At 36.3% G+C, this 12772-nt stretch overlaps 1 protein-coding gene across 4 annotated transcripts in view; it reads right to left on the bottom strand.

Moving 5' to 3' along the window:
* PAX5 (paired box 5) overlaps positions 1–12772 on the bottom strand; it is a 316202-nt gene that overhangs the window by 140919 nt on the left and 162511 nt on the right. For all 4 annotated transcript variants that reach the window (XM_089670900.1, XM_089670899.1, XM_089670897.1 and 1 more), the window contains exon 6: positions 11647–11822. In XM_089670900.1, coding sequence (XP_089527026.1) covers positions 11647–11822 — 176 coding nt within the window. The remainder of the gene's footprint in view (positions 1–11646; positions 11823–12772) is intronic.

Below are 12772 nucleotides of genomic sequence, written 5' to 3' on the forward strand. Positions count from 1 at the left end.
CATGCAGTATATAAATATATATATATATATTGAAATATATTTTGAAATATATTGAATATGGCCAAAATTGGAGCATTTCAAATATATGTCAATATATTTGGAAAACATATTTTTAAAATATATTTCAAATATATTTTTCTTCCATGTGGGCATTCACACGTAAACTTACAGTTTCTGCATAGTAAAACTGTAGTGGTTTACTGTCTGGTAGTTGTTTGTTCCAGCTACAGTGAGCCAGTGGTAAGGGGCAGTGTGGTGTGCAATTCAGAGCTTAACACAGCTCCTTCATTTTCTTATTTTTCAAACAAATTTCATTTGAAGTGCACAAATGTGACACTTCATTCATGTCAAAATACAGCAGTGAGGTGAATTGCGCTCCTGTACAGTGACATACAATCCTGTCCAATGTGTTGCGATAAAATGCAGCATCTCTGCAGTCTATTGTAGATCACTGCAGCACAGCTCTGAGGTGTATTTCAGTGTGAATAGGACACATAGAAAAGAATTGTTTTCTGTGTGTCCTAATTGTTACCAGCATTTTCCAGTGCAGAAAAATGTCAGTTACTACATTAGTGTGAATTGTCCCTTTCTCTTCTATGAGGAGAAAAAAGATACAATGAGAGGAATTTACTAGGACTGGAACAGAGAGAATATGGAGCAGCTGTGCATGGCAAGCAATCATCTTCTATATTTTTTTTCCAAAGCTTAACTGAACAAGCAGAAGCAGGGGCGGACTGACAACTCATGGAGCCCCCGGGCAATAGGGGATCATGGGGCCCCTGTGCCCTTGCCCAAACTCAAAAAAGCCTATGAAAAAGGTACCAGGGGCACCTCATGGGGCCCCCTACTGACCCTGGGCCCTCGGTCAGTTTCCAAATGGTCAGTCCGCCCCTGAGCAGAAGTTAGAAACTGATAGGTTACTATGTACAGCTGCTCCAGATTCTGTCTGCTTTCATTGTGGTAAATTCTTTCCATTGCATCTTTTTTTCATCTGTAGAGGAGGAGTTAGTTTAAAAAAAAAGCCTGTTAAAAATAAATAATTAAAGATAAAAGTAGATTGGGGCCTATGCAGGCCATAGATGGGGAGAAAAACGGCCGATTTTTCGTCCGAAAATAAAACCGGCCGATTATCTTATTGTTAGTGGACGATTTTGTCGGCCGTTTTTCGTGTATTTTGGACTTTCAGATTATCGGTGATGTTGGAAAATTTTCGAAAAACGCCCGACTTTATCCTCATTGATGGTCAAAAACGAACGATCGTTTTCCGAAAAAGGATCACAAAGGTCACAAAATGACATCATTTCCCGTTATAGGTTACTCATTAATCGGCCGATTTTCGTAATAATTGGTGGTCAGGTAAGTTTTTTAGACCGACCGATAGTTCGTTAATCGGCCGAAAATCTGCCGTTTTTCTCCCCATCTATGGCCTGCATTAATCAAGGTTAGTGGCAGGCTCAGTGTTAGTGTCAGTGTTAATCTCAGTGGGTTTACATAGAGTAAAAATAAAAAAAAAAAGTTTTGTAATAAGTGTCAGTGCCAGTGTTGGTGTCACCGTCAATGTGTTTTAGCTAGAATAAAATTAGGGAGCTGCATAGATATGCACAGTTTTACTAACACATGCCAACGTTGCTAAACTGAGTTAAATGGCAGCAGCCTTTGATTGAAAGCATCATTTTGGTACAAAAAAGTCACCAAAGTAAAAAATGTGATCAAGACAAAAAGTCTACAAAAGTCACACCTTAGAAATGTACTGTATGTTAATACATTAAAAAAAACTAAAGCACATGTCATACCTACATGTGTTCATGCTTATATTTGTAGCTCACTTGTTGACATCTTACAGTAGCATTCTGTTGATTGCAACAATCTTTTTGGCACAAAAAAGTCACTAAAACTAGTTAAGGTTTAACAAAACAATAGCGTGAAAATTTACTTAAAGTAAAAAATGTGATCAAGATATAAAGTCTACAAAAGTTACTCCTTGATAATTCATAACTAATGCATTTAAAACTTTATATCACATTTCATATCCACGTGTTCATGCTCATGTTAGTAGTTCTCTTGCTATAATATAACTAAAAATTATTGATAACAATAATAATGTAATGGATTGATACCTTAAATGTCAGCTTTGGCTTGGATTTTAGAAGATTTAATTTGCAACTGTAATTTAAAAGACAAAATACTGACTTTAATAATTTTAATATCCAAAAATTGTAATGTAACTTGAAAAGGTGAGTTATAAGACCTTGTGTATTTCAGTTCTGGAAAGGCTCTACCCATCTTAATTGCACTTAAGCATGCCAGCCTTAAAGGCTGACATGGCTGCCCTGTTCACTGCCTAACCTCATACCCATGTCATCTTCTGAATGTGCAAAAAAGTTGATAGACAGCAGCTGCCAGACTTCAAGTGACCTTTAACACCCCCCCTCATCTTCAACACTCTAGCTAAAGTGTCAGGCTCAGACAGATTAGTAAAACTAAATAAGTAAAATTACAAATTTTCATTAGAAAGTCTGAATAATGTTTCTAATTAATTCATTATTAATTAGATTTCTGTGTAAGACTAGTTATGACTGGTTCTATTAAGCTGAGGATTAGTTAGATGTAACAGATAGCAGTGTTTATCCTGGCTAAATCACTACAGAGAAAGAGATCTAGTCAAAGCAACTGAAAAATGACCTGGTTTTGGCACAGGTTTCTCATCAAAAACAAAAAAGCTGAGAACCATAGACACTTACCTAGCAAGGCATTTAGGTCTATAAAATGAATGCTGTTGCCTGAGTTTAAACTGAGAGTATTTGGCTAATATTATTTAACCTTAGGATGTACCTGTACGTCCTCAGGAGCAAGTGGTTATACCAGGATCATGGCTGCAGCCGGCAACGGGCTTTCTGGTAAAAGTAATCTCAGTGGCTCTATTTTTATTATATTATTATTATACAGGATTTATATAGCGCCAATAGTTTGTGCAGCACTTTACAAAATGAAGGTAGACATTACAGTTACAATACAATTTGGTTTACCTTCTGATCAGTTTTCCAGGACTCAGAAGGAGGTGCCCCTCTTCCAACGCCGTTCCTGGGCTCTCCCATTCCACCAGGGAACCCAGGACCACTAAACACTGTTGGGCCAGCTGCCAACAGTGGACAGGGAGGAATATCCATTCCTCCCCTCCCTCTGTGATGAATGAGGATTTTATCACTACAGGTTTTTGGTTTTTGTGTTTCGGTCGTTACAAGCCAGTGAAGCAGCCAATAAAACAGTTTGATTGGCTGTTTTGGAGGGAAGAGTTGGGATTAGGGGTCTAATAGACTGCAGATCTCTCCATAAAGACATAAAGAGAACGTGTCACTGCCCCAGATATCACAAGGAGTATCGTTCATCCCTTGTGATAGCAATAAAATTGAATAAAATTTTTAAAAGTTAAAGAAAAAGTGTAAAAAAAGTTTTAAAAATAAAGCATTTTAAAGCATCCCTGCCTTCCTTCTCCCCCCTCCCCCCCCCCCATGCTCATGTGCAAATGCAAATGCACACATTGATTTGGAGTGCATAGTAAACACTGATTGCTCATATGTGGGGTATCACCGCAACCATCAGCGTGAGAGCAATTATTCCAGCACCAGACCACTTTTAACTCTAAATTCCTAGCCTGTAAAAGCTTTTAAAGCATTGGCTAGGGAGATTTTTAGGTACCATATTTTTCATTATTTCACAGGTATGTGAATTTTAAAATCTTGACATGTTTGTATCTATTTTTTTGGTGCAACATCATCTTTTATATGTTACAAAAAATCATTATTATACTGTGTTTGTGTGCACTACAATTCATTTACGTGTATGTTTTTCCTGAAAATTTGCATTTCATAAATGGCCACTTAAATATTGTGTGACATAAAAAAATTAAGGCAGCCACCATTGTATTCTCCTGGACCTTAGCTTTCAAAAAATATATACTGTTTGGAGGTTCTAAGTCAATTTTAGCAAAAAAGTATGATTTTAACATGTATGTGAAAAATTTTACATTTGCCCTGGGCAGCTAGTAGTCAGCAATTGCAGCATGCATTTTCACTTAGCACATATTTCTTTGAAGGTGGGCTTTAACTCAATATTTTTTATATAGTAAATTAAAAAAAATAGCATATACAATTGCTACACAAACCATGATGTAATGTAATGTTATTAAAAATTGATTTTCCATTTCAATCTGCAGTCTCTGTAATTTACTTTAAAATTCAATGCAATATGGCAATGTATAGCAATGCTTATGTACACAGTTGGTGTACAGAACACCGCCCAGAAATGTAATTTCCTGCTTGTGTGATTAGCTTAATGTTTTTTCCAGAAGTCTGCACTATGAGGCAAGTACATTTTTGGGCATCCTCTGCAAAAGGAATTTCAATTTTGGTGAGATACTTCCCCGGGGTTAAATCATTCTAAAATGATGCTAATTCTGCAGCTTTTCTATTTAGAATATTGAGAGTAAACCAGGTGATTATAATGAACCAGACCTTCCCATTAAGATTCTGTCTGCAAAGGATATCGAAAGAAACAGCTTTTTCTCCAGAGCAACAAAAGGTAGGGTTCAGGTACAAAGATTGTTAAAATCCCTTCAATGTACATTGATCACCCAGAGGGAATTATTGTGATTATATTGTTTTTTTTCCAACAAATTTGGAGTTACGCTTACCTCTTACTATCTACAATCTGTATATAAATGTTCTACGGATACATTTTTAAAATGCCCTACCTTTGAAAGCCATCAGCCAACAGTTTGTGGGGCTGGTGGCTCTCAATCCTGACTGTCACTGTTAGCTCAGGTCTCCATTCACAATCAAGAACCAACCAGAGATATTGCATAGTAATCATATGCAGGCTGGATGCATCATTTAGAAAATAAATACCTTTAGCCTGCAGATATGCACTGCTGCTTTAAGGCTTTAGTGGCAGCCCCAGTGCAATAAAAGGATTAGAAAAATAATAATTTAAAAAAACGAACTTTTTCAATATTTTCTGACTATTGTATTTTGTTTTGAAGTTAGCTACCAACTTTCCCTCCCTTCATCCTTCACCCCAATTTGGTGTTGTTCCTGTAACTGTGAAGGGGTTTATAATATGAAATTTAAAATGTATTTATTTTCTGGATATAATGAGAAATGGTTAGAGCCTGTACTAGGTTTAAAAGTTTTCCTTCATTCCCTGTGTTTTTAAGGATAGGAATTGAGAAGAATCTCTCTAAAGGGGACAAAGACAGGCATATAAACCTGATGGAGACTCTAGTCCTTCCTCACCCTAAAGCTGGATATGTTATGCCGTGTGTTATAGTTTTTTGCATTTAGGCAGCTCATTGATTTGAAAGGGCAGCTTAATGCACTAAAACACACCAAAAAATGTGCACGCAGTATTTCCAGCAGCATAATAAAGTACACACAGGTTGCCTTCTGTTGTGCTGTGCTGCAAGTGTTTTGGGAATGGAGGGTACTGCAATGCACCAACATGCATAGTGCAAATTACTGTACTGCAACACTGTGAATTGGGCCTGAGACAAAAAAAATGTATCTTAAATTTCTTTAAAAAAATTATGAAACAATATATTTTTCATCAGGGTTTAGTGCACAGTTTCTAGAGTCTCTATTTCTTTATATAGGGTGAAATTTTCACTGAAATAACTTTGGTAAAGTATTAAAATGCTTTAATCCAATAAAACATATTGTGTTGGATGTCGAGTATTGACCACTATAACTTTGCTTCAACAAAGATGATATAGGATCATTTTAAAGTGGTTTTAAATGCAAGCCTGCATGTAAGTTTATCAATTTAATCCATGTCGGTGATCTCTCCTAGGAACAAATCAAGTTGTTAATCTCATGGTTCCGCTTAACAAGATATATTGATGTCGCAATAAATGGAAAACATTTAACCATTAATTCTTCCATTTTACATTAAGAGACAGCTGCAAAAAAAGAACATGCTGTGGTGTGGAACAGTTAAATAGCAGGACTGCAAATCATTATCCAAGGCTTCCCCTGAATTTCTTATAGCCAGCAAAAATTATGTAGAAAACTGTTGTTAAAACTTTGATAGGAATTAGCAAATCACCTATCCTATTTTAACATAAACTGCAAAATTTACAGAATAGGCGATAGCCAAAACTTAAAAAAATAACTGGATAAACCAAACACACTAAAAAACATCAAACATTAAAAGAACATTGAAAAATATTCAAATTTGTAAATGTTTTTGATTGTACAAAAAGTGAATGGGGTTGATTTACCAAGAGAAAAGAGACAGTTTGCTTTGCAATGTTCACGGAGTTTATTAAATAATATTAATTTGTGTTCACTTTAATTAACTAATAATGTTCTCACAAATTTCCTGTTTCTTGAATATCTCTCCCACATGAAGTATTCAAAATGAATGCAAGTTGAACTTGTTTTATGTTGACTAGTAAGCAGCCTCTACTCCTTTAGTAAATCAATTCCAATGTGTCCACCAGTCTCTGCCAGCCTCCTTCTATTCCTACCAACCACTTATGCATGCCATTTTGAGGCTACCTGCTTTTAAATATGAATATTCAATCCATTGCCTAGCCCACTGTTCTACACTATAAATTGGACTCAGACATTATGATTTGACTGTTACCATACCTAAAACTAAACCTTTGCCCAAAATGAATACAATCCTCAAATAAAATTGCAAAGGTAAAATGTTATCACAATAATATTATATTTCAAAATTAATAATATAATAAAACAGCAATCCTTGAGTAGTCCAAAGTAAATTACCATGATGAACAAAATTAGCTTCAAAAGGAATCGTGGCCTACATCACATATGCAAACCCTCATTCTGGAATACCAGTGTATGCTTTTGAAGAATATACATTATAGAAAAAACCTCTAATGTTTTGAGTTTTTATTGGCTAGGAGCTATAAATGATGATTTTTATTCTGTGATATGGTATATGGTTCTATGGTACAGAAGATTAGCATAACCCTGCCCATCCTCCTCATTATACTGTTTATGATTCCAGACAGTTAATTGTGGAAAGCAGAATGAAATTATAATGTCATAGCCTGTGTCTGTGACAATAAATATCAGAGCACAGGTTGGAAAAGGAAGGGAAGCGAGTTTACTTGGTGCCCTTAAAATATTTTAAGAGTTATTGGGGGGAATTCCATAAAGCTACTGCACCACTTTTCTGCCATTAATTGCTCTTGTATTCGCCTAATTCAAATAACATCTTACAGTGACTCATGTGCCAAATTCAGGTAGTTGTAATTTGTTCTACTTACATTGAAGCATGACACCTATGCAAATTCAAAAAAGAATGCCAGCGAAATTCAAAATAAAATGCTGAAAGCTCATATCTTACGAAAGTTGAGAAAAATTAGAACAACTATTTTTTGACATACAGAGACAGATTTTGTGAAAGTGTTTTGCATGTATTATGAAAGTGGCCCAGCATGTTCCAATTTCAAGTAGAAGATCTAGACATGAATACATGGATTTGGTGCATGCTGCGCCACTTTCAGAATTCATGCAAGAAACTTTTGCAAAATTTATCTGCAGTAGTCTTTATGAATTACAGGGACTTTGTTTTAACTTCAGTTGTCCTTAATTGCTAGCCCATTTGGGTGCTATCATGTGAGGGCAAGGGGAGGGTAGGCTACATATCATATTGGACACATAACTTACAAAGCAGTTTTAAAAAAGATACCATGGGCATGTAAGGGAGCAGTGAAAAGAATATAAAATTGAGAGTGCTTACTATCCAGCAAAGTTGTTACATTGCCTTGGAGAAATATAGGTTTGCTTAAAGTTTATCATATGCTGAAATTATAAAAAGAAAGACACAAACGTACATTGGCAATGGCATCTTTGTTTTTTTACAGAATCCAAATCAACAGAACTAAACTAAGTCGTGTGGCAAAAGTTTACAGGTGTGTTTCTGCAGTCTTAGTCTATCAAACTGTACATACTCTAAAGAGAAAAGCACTAATTTCCACTGAGGTTCCACTTTGTAGCTATTCTGTATTATTGGCAATGTTTGCATGTTCATAGTGGCAACCTACTAAAAACAACAGCAGAATATGATTGCACTAAATACAGAGATAATAGAATATACTATAGTGATACTAAGGATAAAGAAAATAAAAAAGGACTCATACAATCACATTCAGGGATATATAAGCAGAGCATCAGGCATGAATCCTAGGATTATTTGTGCAATATATAACATAAAGTAACATTAAACCCTTGATTTTTTTTTTTTAATTAATTTTAAAAGAAGTCCAGAGTAACCTAAAGAGAATGGTTCTATTCCTTGAAACCCTCCCTTTCCACCATTTCCATATTCTAACTGGTCCCAAGCCTGCCCACCACCCATACCTGCCTCCCTGTTTGTGGGTGTCTCTTTTACCTAGTCGACTAATAAAGAGACACCCATGCATGTGTGCCCCAGGCCGGGAACTGATCTGAGCTGTGTGCATCCATACGCATACACAGCACACCCCCTCTCCCTCCTTAATGACAGCTACAGCAACCTGTCACTCCCTGTACCCTCACTACAGCTGTTTGGAGGAAGCAGCACTGTGGTACCTGGAACCAGCAGTTAAGAAGAGCAAAAAATGTAAGTGTTTGGGGCCAGGGGATCTTAGAAATGTACCGATCCTTTTATACCTTAAAGTGGAACTAAGGACTAGAATTTAAAAATGTGAACAGGCCGGCTATTTATTGCAGAAGAGACAGTGAAGGAACAACAGCACACTAATGGAGCAATTCCTATGTTGCTCTCTCAAGGAAGCAGACAGATACTGTTTAAATGACTAATTGGTTAAGATAAAGGCTGGGTTAAAGGGTGTCATTAAATATTTGCCTGGAGTCTATTTTATAAGTTGCCTTGAACAATTTAATAGAATTACTAAAAAAATTAACACATACAGTGTGAACTCTATTTGCAGTACAAAACATGTTTAACAAAACTATAAATGTAGATTGATGGGTTCATCTATCCTGCTGTATTGCTCATATTTTGTACATCATGTGTATGGTATTGATTTGTATAATGTAAAAAGAACAAAATATAATAAAGAGGCAAGCACAAAATATGTTTAATTGACTCACAATTAGTCCCATACTTTATCAGTATCTAATCCTCATCAAGTCAACTTATCTGAATCTGCACACCCCAGAAAATTTGTAAATCACAAATTAAGGTATTCAACTTTCACTTTATTTGGGCTCTTACTTAAGAAAATACTTTCAAAGAAATAACATGGGCCAGACTGTTAGGAAACAATCTAAAATTTCTTGACACTTATCCTGGGATTTTGTAACATGCCAAGCTATATCAAGCAGCATGGCAGACAATAAGTATTCATGCTTTCAGCCCTTGTTGTTGAAATATTAATGTAGGCAAAGTGCAATACATCAATAACTAAATGCCCATTTTTTTTTTTCAAATGTGTCACTTAAAAAAATATACCCTAATATTTACATAATATATTATGGTCCCACATGACAACTGAAGCAGCAAGGCTACAAGTACTTTTACCACCCATAAAAAAGAAATAATGTACAAATCTGCTATTCAAGATATTGATAGCTGGTTGTGAACAAATGGTTAGATTCCAGCACCAGTATTTTGACCATGTTATATTTCTGTGTAGGGAGTGTTAGGAATCTTCAGTACAGAGGAGGATGCCCTTGGGAGGTGTACTTTAGGGAGTCTTGGAGTTAGATTTACAGGGAGGGATAACGTGAAGATTAATGTTAAATGGAGTTTTAATATGAGGGTTAGGGTTTGGGATACCCAAAGTATATGTGTGAGACAGTGATGGTTAAGAGTTAAAGAGAGGATTAATTTGGAGGTTAGCATTAAGGGAAAGTAAATATGAGGATTAGTATGAGGAACAGAGTTACAGGAGGGTTTACAGAAAGGAATAGTGTGAGAGTTAGGTCAATAGAAAATTATAGTTGAGACTTAGGGTAAAAGAGTGTTACAGTTTGGGTTAGTTTACAGGCAGGGTTAGTGTGAGGATCACAGGAAGGACTGGTGTGAAATTTAGGGGAAATAAAGTTTGAGTTAGGGTTACAGGGATAGTTAGCATTAAAGCGGAACATCAATTTCTTAATCAACATTGACTATTTTTAATCCTTAAATAGCTTTAGTAAATATTATAGATAGGGTAGTATGTTTACTTGTTTTTTTACATTTCTTCAGTTACTTCCTGGGTTCCAGGCCAAATGATGTATTACATTCCTGGAGTCTTCAGGAGGCAGGGGGTGTGTTTTCTCAGCTTAGCCCACCCTCCTGTCTGAATGCCTGAGCTAAGGGCAGAATGATTCCAGGAAATAAATGTTACATGTATCATCTGCCCTTACTCAAGGTAGCCACTGCCAGAAATGCTAGGGGATGTTTTTCAAAGTGATGTCTCAGCAAAATAAAGCATGCATACATAGATTGATGAGCTTGTTTTAAACTGATATTAAAGGCAATTTAAAAAAATAACAAACATGGTATACTTACCTGTTCTGTGCAGCGGTTTTGTATAGAGCAGCCCCAATCCTCCTCTTCTCTGGTCCCCCACCAGTGCTCCTGGCCCCTCCCTCCTGCTGTCTGCCACCAGAGCAAGCAGCTTGCTATGGGGGCACCCAAGCAGGCTCACTTCCAAGCCACTACTCTGTGTGTCCATTCACACACAGAGCTGTGGCTCAGCCCCACTCCCTCTCTTGCCTCATTGACTCACTGGCTGTGATTGACAGCAGCCAGCCAGTGAGGAGGGGGAGTCCCCAGAGAGCTGAGATTCTTGTGCACATCGCTGGTTTGCGATGGGGCACAGGTAAGTATTAGGGGGGCTGGGAGCCTGCTGCACAAAGAAGGTTTTTTACCTTCATGCATAGATTGCATGAAGGTGAAAAAACCTTGAGTCTTTACAACCACTTTAAATATAAATAATATTGAGCATTTGTGGCTTGTGGTGTTCAAATGCAGTGTAGTTCTGCTTTAAGGTTACAGGGAGCACAGTACGGGTAGGCTTAGTGTGAAGAAGCCCTTAGGAAAATGCATCACTCTGGTAATGTATTGTTTTTTTTAATTTGTCATAGGTTAATACATTTTAAAGCACAAACTGCTTTTTGCCTTATATAAGCCCAACTACAGTAAAACTGTATACTCTACACTCAACGCATTATATTTTACACCAATATTTATAACAGCAAAAAAGTGTTGTGAACTAGTAAAAGACAAATTTATTTTACATCTGGAGTAATAAAAATATTAGAATTACTCATGGCTTATCTTGAATTTCTAATATTGGAGAATGCATGAATTGGTTAAGTTAGTCTGCCAAAGATATTTTTCAGGCCCACTCTGACCCTGGTCATGTCAAATTGCTTTCTATAAAATACACAATGCCATTGATGAAAACCATTTCAAATTAAATAACTGAGTTACTTTAAGCATGTATTTGCAAAGGAATAGCTTTAGTGTAATTTCCTTATTGTCATTAATTTTTTTCTAGATGATGCCTATGCTCTAATTTTTAAATGAGTCTTTTCTTGCATGTAAACCAAATATTAAATGTAAAATTGCAGGGGAAAAGGCATCAGCACTGGTTTAAAATCTCTATCATAGTTGTAATACCTGTTCTGGTTTGATGGGTTCTGTAGTTGTGAAGATGTCCGTGTAATGTTGCCTCTCAAACACTCGATCCAACACTTCTAGCTGCTGCTGAGTGAAGAGATCTCCTCTCATCTGTTTCCGAAGAAAATCCCTTCCTGGAAGTGAATGGCCATTTGGTATAGGTGAGTCTTGAATACCTTTAAAAAAAGAATACTTATGTGAAATTACAACTCTAGGAGATATGGCAAACAACCATTTTCTAAATAACATTAGTAAATGAACTAGACACATCTCTTGAATAAAGTTTTCTCCGACTATTCACATACATATTCCCTTTTGTGTTCCTGTGTTTCTAATAATACAACAAATGTATTTCTCTCTCTATGAGCTACGTCTTCATAGTTTATTGGCCGTTCATTTGCAGCAAAAAGAGAGCTTGAGCTGCACTGGAATCCTCAAGTGATATACCTATGACCGGCGTGATATTTTTACCTTCGAAAAAAGGGAATATATCCAGGAAACTACATTTTTGCTGTTGGGAATAATTTACATTTGCTTTTTTTATTTTTTTTTTGTTTTATTTTTTTTTTAACAGGACCCCACAAAAACCATGACACGGTTGTAATTAGAGCTTCTATTCTATTTGTGTATGCACTTACATACAGAGAATAAAGCAATACCACATCCAAGACAGGATGGGGAAGATTTACTAAAACTGGAGGGTGCAAAATCTGGGACAGCTCTGCATAGAAACCAATTGGTTTTGACGTTTTATTGTCAAAGCTTAACTGAACACGCTGAAGTTAGAAGCTGATTGGCTACCATAAACAGCTGCTCTAGAATCTGAGTGCTCCTGTTTTAGTAAATCTCCCCAAAACATGTATAGGCATACAACCTAAAACAAAAATTATGAGTGGCCCTACCATATCTGGTGAAAGAAAATATCGTTCAATTTAACTAAACAGCAAACTCAAGAAAACCATTTTTTGAAATATATGTTTATACTGGTTCTGTAAAGCCATGTTCTTTTCTAATACTCCACTGGTTTTGGAGATGTTTCTTACTTTTATCTTCCCCTTACCTAAGCGCGTGGGAAGCAAACATAGATTTACTGAGCTAGTATAATTCATACACCCTTTGACATATC

This window comes from Staurois parvus, unplaced genomic scaffold (genome assembly GCF_062004578.1).
Source record: "Staurois parvus isolate SC_StPar_1 unplaced genomic scaffold, SC_StPar_1.0 ptg000096l, whole genome shotgun sequence".
Taxonomy (NCBI): domain Eukaryota; kingdom Metazoa; phylum Chordata; class Amphibia; order Anura; family Ranidae; genus Staurois; species Staurois parvus.